This window comes from Lycorma delicatula, chromosome 1 (genome assembly GCF_047948215.1).
Source record: "Lycorma delicatula isolate Av1 chromosome 1, ASM4794821v1, whole genome shotgun sequence".
Taxonomy (NCBI): Eukaryota; Metazoa; Arthropoda; class Insecta; order Hemiptera; family Fulgoridae; genus Lycorma; species Lycorma delicatula.
The window spans coordinates 166,365,625-166,382,700 of record NC_134455.1 but is presented as its reverse complement, the minus strand read 5'-3'; the positions used below and the strand labels follow the sequence as shown (position 1 = coordinate 166,382,700).

The window sequence follows — 17,076 nt, the reverse complement described above, 5'->3', positions numbered from 1 at the left end:
ATAGGACTGCAATCATATCACCCTTACATACTTATAACAAATATTGTAAATGTATGGTTTTTTTCGAACTTACAACGGCAAGGTGCACGACCGGAAGGAAGATATGTAAAAAAATTATTTTTTTTTTTTGCTTTATTCTTGTTTATACCAATGGTAACTTTGCGCTCTATAGCTTTCCGAAATTAAAAAAAAACCTTTTTTCGAACCACCCTACCGTACATCCTGCTTGAAGTCGATTTCATTCCAGAGTTTAGCCAGAAAGTCGAGCGTTACCTCTTCACTGCGGCGTTAACTCGAAGTCTTAGCTAACAAGATCAGCAGGCAAAGGTGGTACATAAACCCGATAATTAATAAAAACCCACAAGAAAATTTCTTGAGGGATCAAATCTGCGGAGCGAGGTAGCCGTGCAATAAGATCTTTACGACCAATCCACTGACCTGGGAATCAAGTATCCAAAAAAAAACTCCGACTTGTGGATGTGTTTGCTATGAAATGAGACCTCAAACAAATCTGTAAGTTATCTAAATAGATTTTTATATACTTTTGAAGTTGTGAAGTCCTTTTTGAATCGCCCAGTATTTCATGAAGTGTAAATGTTTGTGACCTGTAAACAAATCACGTTTTAAAAGTATTAGTGAATATTACTTTCATTAGTATTTGTAAAGTGATGGTTATGTCTTTGAAATATGAAGGATGTTGCATTCATGAGTAAGAAGAATTTTCTACGTTGAAATATATTTAAGAAATTTAACGTTTATTAATGTTTTTTGTTTTTTTTTTTTGAAAAAAAAGCAATTTAAAATTAATATTCTATTTTACCTTTCCTTCAATAGAACTATCAGGACGTACGTAAAATATTTGGTTTTGAAATTAAAAACTTCCATTAGAAAAACTATTATTAGCCTTTATGTATTATGATGATTATGTATTATGTATTAGCCTTTATGTATTAGGATGAAGTATATTGTTCTGAAAGGTATAGTTAATTTGAAAAAGATTATCATCTACTGCTGAAAATAGAAATTTGTTTGCAAAATATTAATAATGAAAGGATACAGCTTGAATTTTTATTAAATATTACTTACTAGAAAATTCGAGAAGATAAATTTCTTAACGTAGTTTTGCTGTGCCCTGATGAAATTACAAATACATAATGCATGATGTATTTCAAACGTGCGGACAATAATTTTTCATTTAACACCATGTTAATCCTGTTTTTTTTTCTTCAAAAATTACATTCTATTAATAATGTCCTAGTAATGTTGTACATTAGTTTAATGACAAGGATTTCAACGAATCAAAAATTGGAAAAATTGATTGATTTAGTTAATCAATGAAAAGCTATTTTAGCCGTTATTTATTCCATTGTATGCATACTTCTGGGCTCCCATCGTCTTCCGATACGGTGCGAGCCTACGCCCATCTTCTTTCGTAATTAACTTGGTTGTCTGGACAACCGATATAAGAAACAATTAAACATAAGATATGATTAGGTTTTATTAACATGCGATCAGACTGAACAAGACGCAGTCCAGGAGTCAAAATAAGGGCTCCTTTAGTTAGTTAATAAGGGATTATTTACTTATTTGACAAAATAGATAAAAATTCTAATGTGAACTCTTTAACCTGATGCTTGTGCTGGGCGCTCTGCTGATTTTTAAATTGTTAAAAATCACAAGAGGAAAACAGTGAAAGAAAAGTAGTGAGTTTATCCTTACAACAAAATTAAAAGAAAGGTTAAAAATTAATGCTTTCTACTTCAGTTACGATTTAAAGCGAAATTTAATGGCAATCAGTCTTTGTATATTATAGTGCACTTTAAACAAAGGTAAATAATATTCATTTTTGTTATTATTATTATTAGTTTGTTTTTTTGTACAATAAAGTTCTAGGAATTTGCAGTCAAAAACAAATATATTCTTACCTTACATATCATTTCTCTAGAAATTTATTTCCATAATAAATCAATCACGCAGAGTGATTCACAAAGAATGAAAAAACTTTTAGAATGTTTTCTACTGGTGAAATTAAAAATAAAATTTGTATAAACAGAGGTTTTTAATCACTTCGTTAGTGAGTTTCGTCTGGCAAAAGAGATCGCCATGTCAAAATAGACATAAATTTTTTGGCTTTCAAAAGCTTTAACAAAACAATTTGTTTTAACAGTTCTATTTTTTTGTTTAATGAAGAATCGATTTGTTTTTTATATATTCTTGATGTGATCAGTGGCACTCAGAAAGCACTAAAGATTAATAATAATAAGTTTTCCGCCCAAAGGTAGGTTTTCACATGGACGGCTCGATTCTGTGCCATCCGTTTCATTTTATAGTAATTTTCTTTCCTTTTTATACTGTCTTCCATTTTCATTCGTCTCCGATCTCCTGCTTTCCTCCCCGTTAAAAATCCTTCCAATGCCATAACCAACAGGCAGTCACATCTCTGCTAATGTTCCAACCAACTGCATTTTCTTCTTATTATTTCAATAATCGCCCTCACTTCTCCCACTCTACGAAGCACCTCCTCATTCCGAACTCTCTCCATCCAACTGATCTTTTCTATCCTCCTCCAAACCCACATTTCAAAGGCCTCCAATCTCTCCCCTTCTCCATACCTAATAGTCCATGTCTCTGCCCCATAAACGGCCACACTCCACATAAAATATTTCACAAGTTTTTTCCTTAGTCGCAGATCTAGTTTGCTACATACTCTCCTCATTCTGCTGAATGCTTCCTTTGCCCTAGCAATTCGTACTTTAACTTCCTGATCGCACTTCATATCTTCCTTAATGATGCACTTCAGGTACTTGAAGGATGCCACTTGCTCAGCTTTATTTCCCCCAATCCTAATTGTTGACCTTTTGGTTGATTTGCTAGTTATCATGCATTTTGTCTTCTTTGTGTTTATCTTCTTCCCATACTCCTCATAGGTTTGATTTATTCTTCTCAACATTTCATTCATCATGTACTCACTCTCTGCCGACACTGCCATGTCATCAGTAAACCTAACGCACTCTATCCTCCTTCCTCCGATACTTACACCCTTATTACCAATTAGACTCTTTTCAATTATCACTTCCCGGTAACAGTTGAACACAGTCATTGACATGCAACATCCCTGCCGCACCCCTCCCAAGTCTGCTTTTCTCCGATAACTCATTCCCAATCTTTAATTTTACCTTCTGTGACAAATACAGATTTCTTATTAACCTCCTTTCCCTCTAAGCGATTCCGTTTTCCTTTAAGATTCTCAGCAATTTACCCCATTTCACCATGTCAAATGCCTTCTTCAGATCTATGAAGACCACATATAAATCTCTTTGCTATGAATTTTCTATGATGAAGTATGAATGTTCCTCTCATTTACCATAGGTAACGACAATTACGCAATCTTTTTATTTTTTAGTAATTTAACTAAGCTTTCTTTATTCAGTATAATACTATTGTACTAGCATATTTAAGTTTATTTAATAACAAAATATTTATTTTAATAAACATTTTTACTTTTGCAGATGAGAGCTGTTTTGGATACATGGAATCCTGATACATTTAAAATTGGTAAGCGTTTTTATCTGTTTTGCTAAAAGTAATGAGACATTTTAGTATGTATTAATCAGATATTAATTTAATTAATAATATTCGTACCTATATATATATATATATATATCTGCGCGCGCGCGCGCGCGCGTGTGTGTGTGTGTGTGTGTGTGTGTGTGTGTGTGTGTTTATGTTATGTGTATGATTAGTGTATGTACTGATAAATTACCAGAAGTTACTATATCGATTATGCATCCTTAAGGATATATAATATCCTTAATAATTATTTTCGAAAAATCAGGATAATTATATTATTACTAACTACTGAGAACAATATTTTTAGTATCATTACGAAAATTAAATTAGTTTGGTGTATTTATTCGATTTTAATATTTTACGTCACATTTACTTCTATGGCGAAGCGAGAGTATTTCTATATATCATTCGATAGGATCCTTTGTAATTTTCCAAATCCTAAAATATATATCGATCACTGTCAAGATTGAAAAACAGCCAAGTTAGTAGATAGCTTTAAAATTAAACATCGGCTTGTATTTACAAATATAAAATCATTTGAGTGTGCAAACAAATAAAGTATCCTGACTGCGACTAATATAATAGTAATATTTATAAAGTTCATTAAAAAATCATCTTTCAAGATTCTACTCATATAATAATGAAAAATATTTTCCTTTTTTACTGATTTCAGTAACCTACACCACGTTGCTTCAACTCTTAATGAAAGGAAGGATTCGATCCGTTGTTTTTATTTTTAAATTCACTCTGACATCGTGTGTGGAATACTCTTAAACGGGACATATTCTAAAACAAGAATAATATAAAAAGTCTATGCATGAATTGTGAATTAAATACAATATTGTTTACAACTAACCTTGCCCACCATCTCAGAGTTCTCGGTGTGCTACACTGTCTAACCTATAAATGCGAGAAATATTATTCCCACGCATAAAAATTGCGTAAGAAAATACCGATTTAAAACAGAATGTTCATAGCCTTTATTTTCTATATGAGGGAAATTCATTCAAAATTACGACGACTGCTCCACCATAGCTGTTTTATATTTTATCGACATAAAGCTTTATATAAGCCGCTTTATATTCATTGGAAAAAAAGGAAAATTTTTCTCGCTAATTTTGAAAGAGATAATTACACAAAATTTTTGTATTTCAGAAAGAAGGAATGCAGTCTCCTTTCATGAATTCGCCGTTCAAAATGTTATTTTTTTATGTAATTTAACGTATTATGTACATTTTAATGCAATTTTTTTTAAATTTAAATATGTTTTAATGGTGTGTGCCTCTTACATTGATTTTAATTAGTTAAATATTAAATAAATGTTTCCCGATATTTCGGGAAATTAATATTAATTATAGAATTTAATATATAGGGTAATTAATACACTGCTACAATTTCAATCATAATTAATACAAATTAATTAATTTATATACAAATTATGGTAATGTCGGTTCAGCAATTCTTGTGATTTTTTCATAAAGTTTTGAAATTAAATTATTCAAACCATTGCACAACTAGTTTTATATTTATAGAGGATATATATATATATATACCTTCGTATCTATAACTTATTAGAATGTGTTAAATTTTAAGTGCTGAAACATAAACTAACGGATTAAGACAATTATATTTAACATTTACTTATGTTTTTTTTTAAATTTTTTTATTAATTTTCCAGTATCATAAATATTTAATATATTATTATGCGTTAATATCAGATAATTGTTTTCTTATCAATTTTCGTTTAAAAAATAAATCAAACGTGCTTGGTCAGAATACACATCTTACAGTTGAGGCAAGTAAATAATGAAAAATAGATTATAAAGACAGATTGTTTTGTTGAATAATTAAAAATAACAACTAATTTCATTCCTTGGAAAAAAACGCAAGTAATTTATTTTAGTTCTTTTTTCTTGTGAAATGATTATAAAATGTATCGTAATTGGATATTTAGCTAAATAAGGTAAAGGAAAATAAGTCATTAATAAAGACAAGGTGCGCGAACAAAATTTTTCATACAAGTAAATATATTATTATAATGATAACAATCATCATTTATTTTATATAATGATGAAATACATTAAAACCACATAATACTATTAATTAGAAGCTAGGCACTAAACATCGGAAAGCTTTCATATAACATTTAAAATAGAAAAAAAATAACATTTATAGGAATTCCTATGTGCAAATTGTCTGTATATTTTAAAGATGTTTTACCTTTAAAAAAAAAATTAGAATGAACGTAGAAGGCATAACTATATGTATATATATATATATATATATATATATATATATATATATATACAAAAGGCAACATAAATTATTACGTGATATCATAGTTGATATCTTAGGATTAAACACATAACCTCAAAATACATTCTGTACAATCTCTTATGATTTCCATTACTTTTCACTCCCGTTTTACTACTGAGATTACCTAACCATTAAGTTAAAAATAAAAACAATAAAATTAAATATTTTTTGTGAGATACTTTAGCCATTACGGTTGAAGATGTCCCGGCATGAAAAATCGGTCACCTCTAAAAATGACGTTACAACTCACAAGAATACTGTACCAATGTGTTTGGTCAGTACAGGATCTAAAACTTTGAGTGATCTGAATAATGCGGATTTCAAAATAATCGGCCTCCATCTTGAAAATAGTAGCTGGTTACCCGTACGAAGGACGAGCAAAAATGTATTTTGCCGGGTTCTTAGCGTCACCCAACAAACACCGCTAGGATGTGATCGTACTTCGTCCTCATTTTTTTTAATTTATGATTTTAAATAACCGTATGCAGGTGTATCCGGTCGTGTCGCATATACAGTAACAGTGGCAGTGGCTTTTTAGGTTATCATTCGCGCGCGCGCGTATGTGTGGAATTAAAATTTGTATTTGTTAAATTATTAAAATTAATCGGTAAAAGTTTATAATCTTGTTCGATATTTAAATGTTATTACGAGATTTCTGTTGTACTTTTATAACATAAAAATATTTTTTTTACAAAAAGGTTTTAAAAGTATGATATTTATAGAAGGACAAGTCTTTTTTTTTATTAACGTTTTATATTTATTACTAAGTTAACTATATATAATTATTATTAGTCTTATATTTATTTTATATATCATTAAGTTAACAACGGTCGTTTTTAGTTTTCGTAATTCTACCCACATTTATTTGTTAAGTTCTTGTATCTTCAATGAAAATCCGCGAATTAAGAAATAGATTTGTATTTATTTATTTTGTATTCAATGAAAAATATCATGAAGGCGGTAGTTCAAGGAAATTATTCTAACTTGAGAATTTATTTTAACGGAGGAGTAAATCAGAATGTTTAGAATTTAATATGCTACGTTATTTTTTTTATTATTATTATTATTATTACTTCTTTTACAGTGACCTAGTTGAAACAAAAATATTATCTAAAACACTATCATATTATAACACAGATAGTTTTGAAAATGTACGCATTTGCAAGTTTAATGATACATTTCATAATGTACTTTAAATAATATTAAGAAATAACAAATTTCGAAGCACTATGTGACGGTAACTTGAATGATGCCCCAGGCTTAACAGGTGCTCGGATTGAACTGGGCACCGCTCTTGTTTCGTCGAGTAGTTTAGTTACTCAATGAATGTTTTTAAACTTAAAAATATATGTTTTTCTCTATACAAATCAATATTTTTTAAATTGAAATGACCTGATCGAATATATTGAAATGTTAATTTTCAAGTGTATTGATGGATATCGATAATATCGATATATTATATTATCGATAATATCGTGTAATCGTAGTATATCGATTTCAATTTCAATATGGTTTATTAACGGAAGCTATTTACTGAATTTCCCCGTAACTACAGTTCTGTTTTGTAAATAGCAGATGTCAGGACAAAATTATTTTATGATCTCTTAACTATTTTTATCCGTTTGGTACATCTGAACGGCTAAACGTTATACAGCAGGAGATTTTAGTTATTTAAGGAAGATTTTTCTACCTTGTAATTCTGAATCTAAATACAGCTAGAGTGTTGGTTTTTTATTGTCTCTTGAGAGTCCTGCTAATGACTAAAGGATGGAGGGATCAACCGCATTAAAATTCAATTAAAACAACTTAACATTTCATTAGAATGGAACTTGCGTTTTGTAGCATCACAAGGAACTGTCCTCGTAGCTGATCTATGATGATCCTAACGCTTAAGCAACAGCCAGTTTTATATTTTTTTGTCCTGTACCGGATTTACATTAATCTTGGAGTTAATAGGATCGTGTAGAGAAAAAATACATGGACGTTTGCACCGGCGCGATTGCTTAATGACAACTTGAACTACAAAATTAGTATGTAATAAATCTGTGAACCTATATATATATATATATATATATATATATATAATATACCTGTTTAAAGTGGAATACCTATATTTTTTTGATTACGTATTTTAAAGTATCTTAACGTAACATGTAACATATTTATTATGTCAGATGTAAATTATCTACAACGCTAATAATATTTCCAGTAATGAGATATGGAAGCACAGTTAAACTTTGTAGTTAAAATATAGTGTAGTATAACAAAATCTTTAAAAAATAATTGGAAACATACATAATAAATTTTATTAAGTTAATCGTTAGATCATAAACGAAAAGAGCAGCGATATTGCGTGTTGCAGACATTCTTACCGTAAAGAGCTCAAAGTTCTAAGCCAAAAATCTAATTCATGATTAAGAAAGACAAGTAAATTGTAAGATTTATGAGTAACGTTCCCATTCTATTTGAAATATGTCAGTTTATGTACAACAGTTGACCGATAGTTAAAATGTTGAAAAAAGTTCACCGTCTCTTATTGAAGCGCGTGTTACAGTTACCAAAATTTCCGTTGTACTGAACGGCCACCACGTTTCTTTTTTTACGGATTCAGTTCAAAAATTAATTTTGAGGGTAGTGATGTAGTAATCGACTCCATAGTTAACCATTGTTTGTTTATCTCTCCATATTTAAACTTCAAGATATAAACCTGTTTGAGTAGAATTTAATTTATTTTTTAACAGTTTTTCATTGTTATCATAGAGGGGTAATCAAAATGTAAACAACATAATTAAATAACAAATTAGAAATTGTAATAAAAAAACCTTAATAAAATATCTATTATTTTTTTATTCTGATATACTCCATACAAACAAATTTATTGCTCTCTCACTCAGTATATATATATATATATATATATACAAATCCTACTCTACTAAAGGGCATTTTTATGTGTGTCTGTCTCTGGGTGTGTGTGTCTGTCCCCCGTAGCTTAGCACCGGAATGCACCGAGCACTAGCGGAAAATCCCGAATCGTTAGTACATGTCTCGTGGTGGTCAGGTGTAACTTGTTATGTTATTATACATCAATATATCGTATGTATATAGATACATACGATCTATTTTTACGATGCGAAATATAGATTAATAATGTATTTTTACTTCCTTGTACGAATTAAAGAAGATATTGTGATTACGAAAAATTTCTGTTTTCAGATTTCAACGGTAATATCCATTTTGACCGTCCCTGAATCCATTTTGACTAGTTTCGGTGTGACGTCTGTATGTATGTCCCATAACTCAAAAATGATTAGCCGTAGGATGTTGAAATTTTGTATTTAGGACAGTTGTAACATCTAATTGCACCAAAGTGTCCAAAAATGTCCAAAATCCAATAAAAAAAAATTGGATTTTGCACTTTTTCTTAACTGCTGTAATATGACCTCATTGAGAGCTTTTCAACGATTTATAATAAGTGGTACTTATTTTCATTAGTTCCAGAGTTGTAGCCAAATAAAATTTTAATTAATGAAATATTTGGTTCTTATAAAAGGAAGGCACATCGGTTCGATTCAGACTTCATCTCCTTTTTTTTAATTTACATATTGATTTATTAATAATTATTTACCCTCTGATTGTAAAAAAATTACGATAAATAAAAATGCAATAATAAAAAAAAAATTATGGAAAAATATCAGACGTTATTAATGAAATAAATGTTTATGTACTTTTCATTTTAAAAAAATGTGTATATGTAATTTAACAGGCGTACAAGGAAGTTATGTCGTGTCCACATCAGATTTTTTTATTTATGTGATTGTTTTTCTTCATAAAATAATGAACCATAACCAAAAAGTAGGCAGTAGAATGTATCGTTCATTAGCGGAAAATCCGAATCGTTAGTATCAATTTCTAATTTAATTTTCGTTATATCAATTTTCATCATTCAAAATAAAATATTTTTGCACAAGAGGTAATCAATTTTGGACACGTAATAATCCCATTCCGTGACGCCGCCCGCCAGGGCAAACCGCCCGGAGGGCCTAGTTTCGGGGGCGTGCCGTAGGCACGCCTCTGCAGCTATTACATATATATATATATATATATATCTGACTAAACAATTTTTTTTTGACAAATATTTTCATTTAATTATGAGGCTGCATCGTCAGTGGAACAGGAGGTCATCATAAATATAACTAATTAAGGAACACATAATTATTTGTATTTAATTCGACTTATTTTGAAAGTGGGTCGTCTTACGTTTCGTGTCATTCGTAATCAGCAAACAAATATATAGAATACGAGTACGTATATATTATAAAAGTATACATTATTCTGAAATTCGTTTTTAAAAATAATTTGTTTATAAACATTTCACCATCATTAATTGTTACTAGATTAAAGTATGAACTATATAATTAATTGTATCATTAATAAGATCGTATTTTAATTTTTAAATCGTTTAATTTCATAAAATACTGTTTCTTAACATTTTTAATTAGTATGTAATTAGTATGTATCAGATTTACTGATACATACACTTGGAATGTATTTGTTAAGGTTAAATAAGAACAATTTTGAGGTAGATTTTAACATGTTATTACCTGAGGGAAGAACCTAAATTCTGAATGTTTTACTTGGATTTGCTAACATATTGCATTTAATTCCCTCTTTTCAGTAGAATTTAGAGCTTAAAATATAAATATTATAGATCAGTATAAGAGAATATATGTGTGGTAACGTCTTGATCATTTTTCTGGGATGTTCGACTTTGAATCCCGGTAAATGTCGTTGCATATGCTCTGTTTTCTCTGTTAGTTACGAATTATGAAACGCATCCTGGCTAAATCATAAAGAATTGGGATAAAGACAAAGAAATAATTTTTGTTGACTTTTTAAAAAGTTTCATCTCTCTTGTGAATCGTTTTTTGTGTAGATATTTTAAAATGTATTCATTAATAAAGCTTAATATTTTTCCATTGTACGTGTTTGAACATTTTTTTAAAAATTATCACAGATCATTCTGAATGAAGAGCAAATATCTATTTCCCATGATATTAAGTTTTTAGGTTTGTTTTTTACAGCCGTTTTATGTGGGTCAATTACATAAAACAAAAAAATTAAAAACAAAATGTTCATAACCGCTAGATATGCTGCGAGTTCTTAGCAACACCAATTGGGAACTCGACAGATCATGTATGTTGCGATTTTATTATTGCTTAGATCGTTTCCGCTTAGATTATGGTCGTATCGCCTATTATTTAGCGCGTAATACCGCGCTGAAAGTGTTAGGTGCTGTATATCATGCTTTTCTGCGTCTTGCTACAGGTGCTTTTATTTTCAAGCTCTGGCACTAGCATACTTGTTAAGTGCGGTGAACCATTCTTTGGGATAGAAGTGACCAACTTCTAGCATCTTACTTTGCCCGTCTTAAAGGGCAACCGAATCTCCCGGCTTTTACCGCAGTTCTTGTTGCGAATCCTAATTTACAAAGATATGAAGAGCATCCACGTTATACTGTACCTATAGGTGTACGTACCGGGTGGTTATTACAGCTTTTAAACGTAGACATACTTCTTATTTTTCCAACGTATCATATCCTCCTTGGAGAATCAATCTTATAAATTTTATTTTTTATCTCACCATATACTAGAAAAAATCAACACCACCTGTCGTCTTTCACCAAAGTTTTCAAAATATTCTTTCTAAGATAAACCCAGACGTAATAGTATACACAGATGGAGCGAAACAGAATGTACCGTTGGATTCGCATTTATTATTAATAACAGAATGTATATGTTTGGTCTACCTAATATTACAATTGTATTTACTGCAGAACTGTACGCTATCAATAAGGGTTTTAATATCGTTAACCCAAAATACCGTCATATCCTTATTTGTAGCGACTCGTGTAGTGCAGTCTTCCATCGCGAGGCTGTCTCCTCCGCAGGTGGGAGATAAGCAACTCTTCGAAATTAAGAATCGGTGCATTGAGATCACCGTTCCGGTTCGGTACAGGCCCGGCTCGAAACCGCATTCCAAATACCTCGGTCCCCTGCCTCTTCGCAATTTCCACATGTCCGTCCGAACTTTCACCACTAAATCGATTGGGAGAGCTTTCCCAATACAGTGGTAGCCGCGTAGGAGGTTGTATTAAAAACACTAGTGCTTATAATTAAGGCTCTGCGTTGGGCATTCCTTAAATTTGGAATAAGTGCTCTATTTCTTTCCAACCTATGTGCCCAAACAGACGCCGCGTAAGAGGTCATACTTTCGAAGAAACCTCGGTACACTATGTACAAAGGATGGCCCGACAATCCGTAATCCTTTCGAGCAATCCTCCTAAGCTTGTGCATCACAGAGACGGCGTCCGCCGCTACTTTCCTAATGTAGTTGCTAAACAGCAACTTCACATCAAACAAAACACCTAGATACTTATGAACTCGAACTCGACTGATTACACAGCCTTTATACTTAATACGGAGGTTACGAATGTATGATAATTTGTTTGCGCCCTTGAGAAGCATAAACTTCTTCTTGGGCACAGAAATCCTTAAATTTTGAATGTCCATCCAGCCCTCTGCGGTTGACAATGCCACCTGCGCTCGGTCTTCTAGCTGCGATTGTGAATTACTACGAACTAACAGGAGACAGTCATCGGCGAAAGCCTGGGCCGTGACCCCTTCCAGGAATGTCAGTCCCAAAAAACCCGTTGAATACCAGGTTTCACAGCAAGGGACCGAGAACGGAGCCCTGCGGGCTTCCCCTGGTGACGGATTTTTCCACAACTACGTGGACATCCTTAAACAGAGCCCTGCGATCCGATAAGTAGTCACGTACTACGGCCTGCACTGGAACATTGCGGTGTTGCAGCTCATAGAGGACAGAACTCCAACACAAGGAAGGACATTTCCTTCCTTTTATTTTATTTTACATAGAGGATTATTTTATTCCCTTTATTTTTATTGACATAGAGGCAACATTCTGCCTCTATATCAATAAAAATTGCCAAGACATATTTACAGTCGGCGCTTTCCACTTCGGCAAGAGCATTTAAGATGCAATCCTCGGTGCCAACCCCTTTCATGAAGCCATACTGGCCTCGAATTAGAAATCAGTTCATATCGATTCTTTTCCAGAGCCGTTCCAGAACCAGCCCTTCAAGCAACTTACCGATTACCGGCAAGAGTCTGATGGTCGATAACTGTTGACCTTACTCGCATCTTTTCTCGATTTTAAGAGCACCCTCACCAAAGCCACCTTCCAACAAGTTGGAAAGCAACCCCAGTTTAGGCACCCCGAGAACAGTCTGCCAAGCGGGTCTCTTATGACAGGCAGCAGATAATAGAAAATATCCGGGTCACGTTGCTTAATTCCCGGTGCCTTTCTCAGCGCCATTCGAGAAACCACCATCTACAAGTACCACAGCCCGTACGCTACGAAATGGTGTCTCACTCGCCCTAACGCCGACTTCTGCTTCACCCTCCGGAGTATCTGGAAACAGAGTATCCACGAACTCTGGAGCCTGGTAAGTCGCCACGGATGTTAAAGTGTGGTCACAATCACCAAACCCGCATCGAACATTGGACAGCATGTGCAATGGCTTTGGCCGATAACATGACTTCGCGATCTGCCTGGGATTTCACTGCAACTCACCATGAAGTCTTGCCAGAACATGTGTTTGGCTTCCTTGATGGCATGAACATACTCATTACGGGCGCGCCGGTAGATCCGCAGACCCTCAGCGCGCACGTCATCAACGATAATCTCCATTAGGGGACGACGCTGGTATCTTCTCCTAGCGGACCTAGTTCTTGCACCAGCACGCTAAGGTCAGAGGACCACCACTTTTTCCCAGGTTTCCGCCAGTGTTTAACAGATGGCTTCCCGGAAGCAGCCGTCATGACGGCTCCAGGCATTCTCCAATCCGCGGACTGGCTACTACCTAAGTCCGTCCATTGGCCGAGGCCGCCATAGGACCCTATCGCAGCCAGTTTGATGGCCCAGCTAAATTGTTCAGCCACCTCCTCCCTGTGCTCCATGCCTCATTCCAACCCTTATTAGGCAGCCGCACACTTGCGCCGCAACCTGTGCTGATCCAGGCCCCTTAGGTTATAGCGACCCGAATCTGAAGCTCTTGAACTGCCACTGTAAGCGATCTCATAGGTTATAAGTCTATGATCACTCACACTGGCCTCGGACCAGACAGTCCAACTACTTAAGCACATCGCCTTTCACCAAGGTGACGTCGATGTAACTTTCCCCTAGTTCGAAAGAGAAAGTCGGTGGTTGTTCTGCCTCATTAAGCAAGTAGAGGTTCCTGACTTCAACGAATTGTGCGAGACGAGCGTCTCTGGAATCAGTGAGTGGTGAACCCCAGGCGGAAGAGTTGGCGTTAGCATCCATAACAACCAGCACTCTGATGCCCGGAAGACCGTCCAGAATCCGTCCCAACTTCGCCAACAAGTCATCGATACTCCATCCAAGCTTTCCAGCTTGTCGGGATACTTCCGTATCCCTACACCAGTACGACATCGAGCGTACCCCTCGTGACTCACACAACGGTGAACCGCTCATCAGAAAACTGGGACATCCAGAAGACTCCCAACTAGACCGAGCCGACCACGATCGCAGAGAGCGGCCGTCCCCCACGAAATTGATTAACATCAACCCCGTGGCCAGCAACTAAGCCGTCATCCCGTTCTTCCTAAGAACGTCGGCCTCCAGCAGCTGCTTCGCCTGCTGGCCATTAACAACCTCTAAGACGACTCCAACGTCCCTCGTTTTTGTGACCCGGGAAATCTGGAACCTTTCCTTCCGCGAGTCCAGGACCTTCTTCAGGGTCAGCTCCGTCATCGCAGACGAAGCCCCTGGACCAGGCGTCACAGGGACCACCTTCACAGTGGCCCGCTTAATTTTGATAGCCGGCGCCTGGACTGGGGGCGGGGAACTAACCCGCTTAGGCCCCGGGACGGCTAGTACCGCAGCGAAGGAGAGAGGTTTTTTTTTACCTTCAACTCCACCCCGTTTCAGAGAAGTGTAGATCTCGCCAAGGACCTCCCCGTTTCCGGTTTGAAATCTTTAACTCCTTCCACCACCTGATCCACCTTGCCTTACAGTCGAGAAACGACTGAATCAAGTGCTCGGTTTGCACCCTGGAGGTTTTCATTTTTCAATGCTAGTTCAACAACCATCAACGATCATTCAGAAAGGTAACCAGTATAGTTCACTAAACGGAATAGTTTAATTATTATTAACTTTTATTTATACGACACTCTAGAAATCTGAAACTTTTGTTAATCAGCAACTCAAGAAGATACGAATAATACTGATCTAATAATATGAGTAATACTTTTACTCAATCCTAATATTTCATGTAAGATTATTGAATTAATAATTGTGTAAATATTTAATGTTAACAAAAACTAATATTTTAGCAATTGTGTAACTGTCCACTTTATTAAAGAACTGGAGGATTATATCTCACATTCAAATGAAATATGTTTAAATGAAGTGCAGCAAAAAATGTGTATATGTAATTTAATAGGCAATCAAAGAAGTCATGTAGTATCAACATCAGATTTTTTAATTAAAAAATTGTATTTATTTTATTGCATGTGTAATTTTTGTCACTGAATCTTCTACTTGACGTATAGGAAATAAATAAATTTCCTCAAATTTCATTTTAGATATTAGTCTTCTTATTTTCAGTAATTATTCATTAATTTTGGTCTTTGGCTTAATAAAGAAACCATAAAAAACCACTTCACTCCTCATTTTCATTAGTTAACCTGGCATGGGACTTGTTATTTTGACAATGGCTATGCCAGTTTCAGGAATAACAAAATTTTGGAGCGTAAAATTTAGCACTCTTTTTCCCATAATAATGACTGGGTTGGGTTTTTCATAATCAAGTTTTTGTTTTTTTTCTTCTTAATTTTAACAAAATTCTTGTTCATGATGCGTTTGACTGTAGAGAAGATAAAGAGGCTAAAATTTTTAAATTGTTATGTATCTTTTATTCAGATAATGAACCTTATTCGAAAATTTATTTGATCTGAAAAACTAGGGTTTTGGAAGTTTGTTTAGTTTCCGTAACAATAATGAAAAGCATTGATTTTTAAACGGATACGTGATAATTGCTAATAAAATATTTTTGGTAAGGATTATAAAAAAGTTGTAAGGAGTTGAAGCGGACAGTTGCGTAAACTACAACCGATAAACATATTCTTTAAAGTATCGCACTGAATACTCATAAATTTTGAACGTTAATTAGTTTGACAAACTGGTATTTCCAGTTGTAACAAACCAAAAGTAGTTTTTTCTTATTCTAATGATTGTCCGATCAATAAATCATTTGCGTATTCGTGGTGGGACGGAACAATTAGAAAACAATTCATTACAATTATATAAACGGATAAAGAAACAGGCTGACCGTATTAAAATATATAATATACGTAATCCATTACATTATATTTTTACTTTCAGTTTCGTTTTCGTTCTATAATACCTTTCTTAAAGAAATTTTGATGCGCTATTGTAATGCGGACAAGGCGTATTAAATCAGTCGGCAATGGTCAAACTCTGCGGGAGAGAAGATAGTTGAATCGATACGTAAGTGCCTGCAGCTACTCCACCCATTTCATTATAGTACTCTTTACTAAATCGGTTTGTAAGAGCCGTAGCACAACACAACCGCGTAACATCTGGTTAAATCATATCATCAGCAGATGTGTCACATCTATTATTACCCAGTCTAAACACTATAATACTTAAACATACAGTGTTGTATTAAAGATGTAAATGGGGAAAGTATATAATAATGAAGTCCATCTGTGCTTTCATTGCCTATTATTTTCCTACATTATTGTTTATTATTATTTATTTAATATAATTCTTTATATCCGTAAATTACAAAAATTATTTTTAGCTTACACAAAGAGATATAGTACCACTTTTTATTTCTTCTTTTGTTTACTTTCAGACCACTTAAGACCGCGTTTGTATAATTTTGAATTTTTCTTTTCCCAAAATATTCCCATTTTGATTCTTTGTTGTTCTTTCCTTTCTTCCGTCCATTTTCTTTCAGATTTAAATTGTTTTTCCTTTCCCGGAAACCTTCTTTAACACTCCAAATTCGTCTCTATAAACTATTTTATCTTTTGTGATGCTAAACTTCTGAAATCATTTTAA

At 33.8% G+C, this 17,076-nt stretch overlaps 1 protein-coding gene across 1 annotated transcript in view; it reads left to right on the top strand.

The window, feature by feature from the left end:
• The window catches only part of LOC142317703 (uncharacterized), a 432,460-nt gene that overhangs the window by 227,084 nt on the left and 188,300 nt on the right, over positions 1-17,076 (top strand). Inside the window, exon 5 of the mRNA XM_075354249.1 lies at positions 3,510-3,555. Coding sequence (XP_075210364.1) covers positions 3,510-3,555 — 46 coding nt within the window. The remainder of the gene's footprint in view (positions 1-3,509; positions 3,556-17,076) is intronic.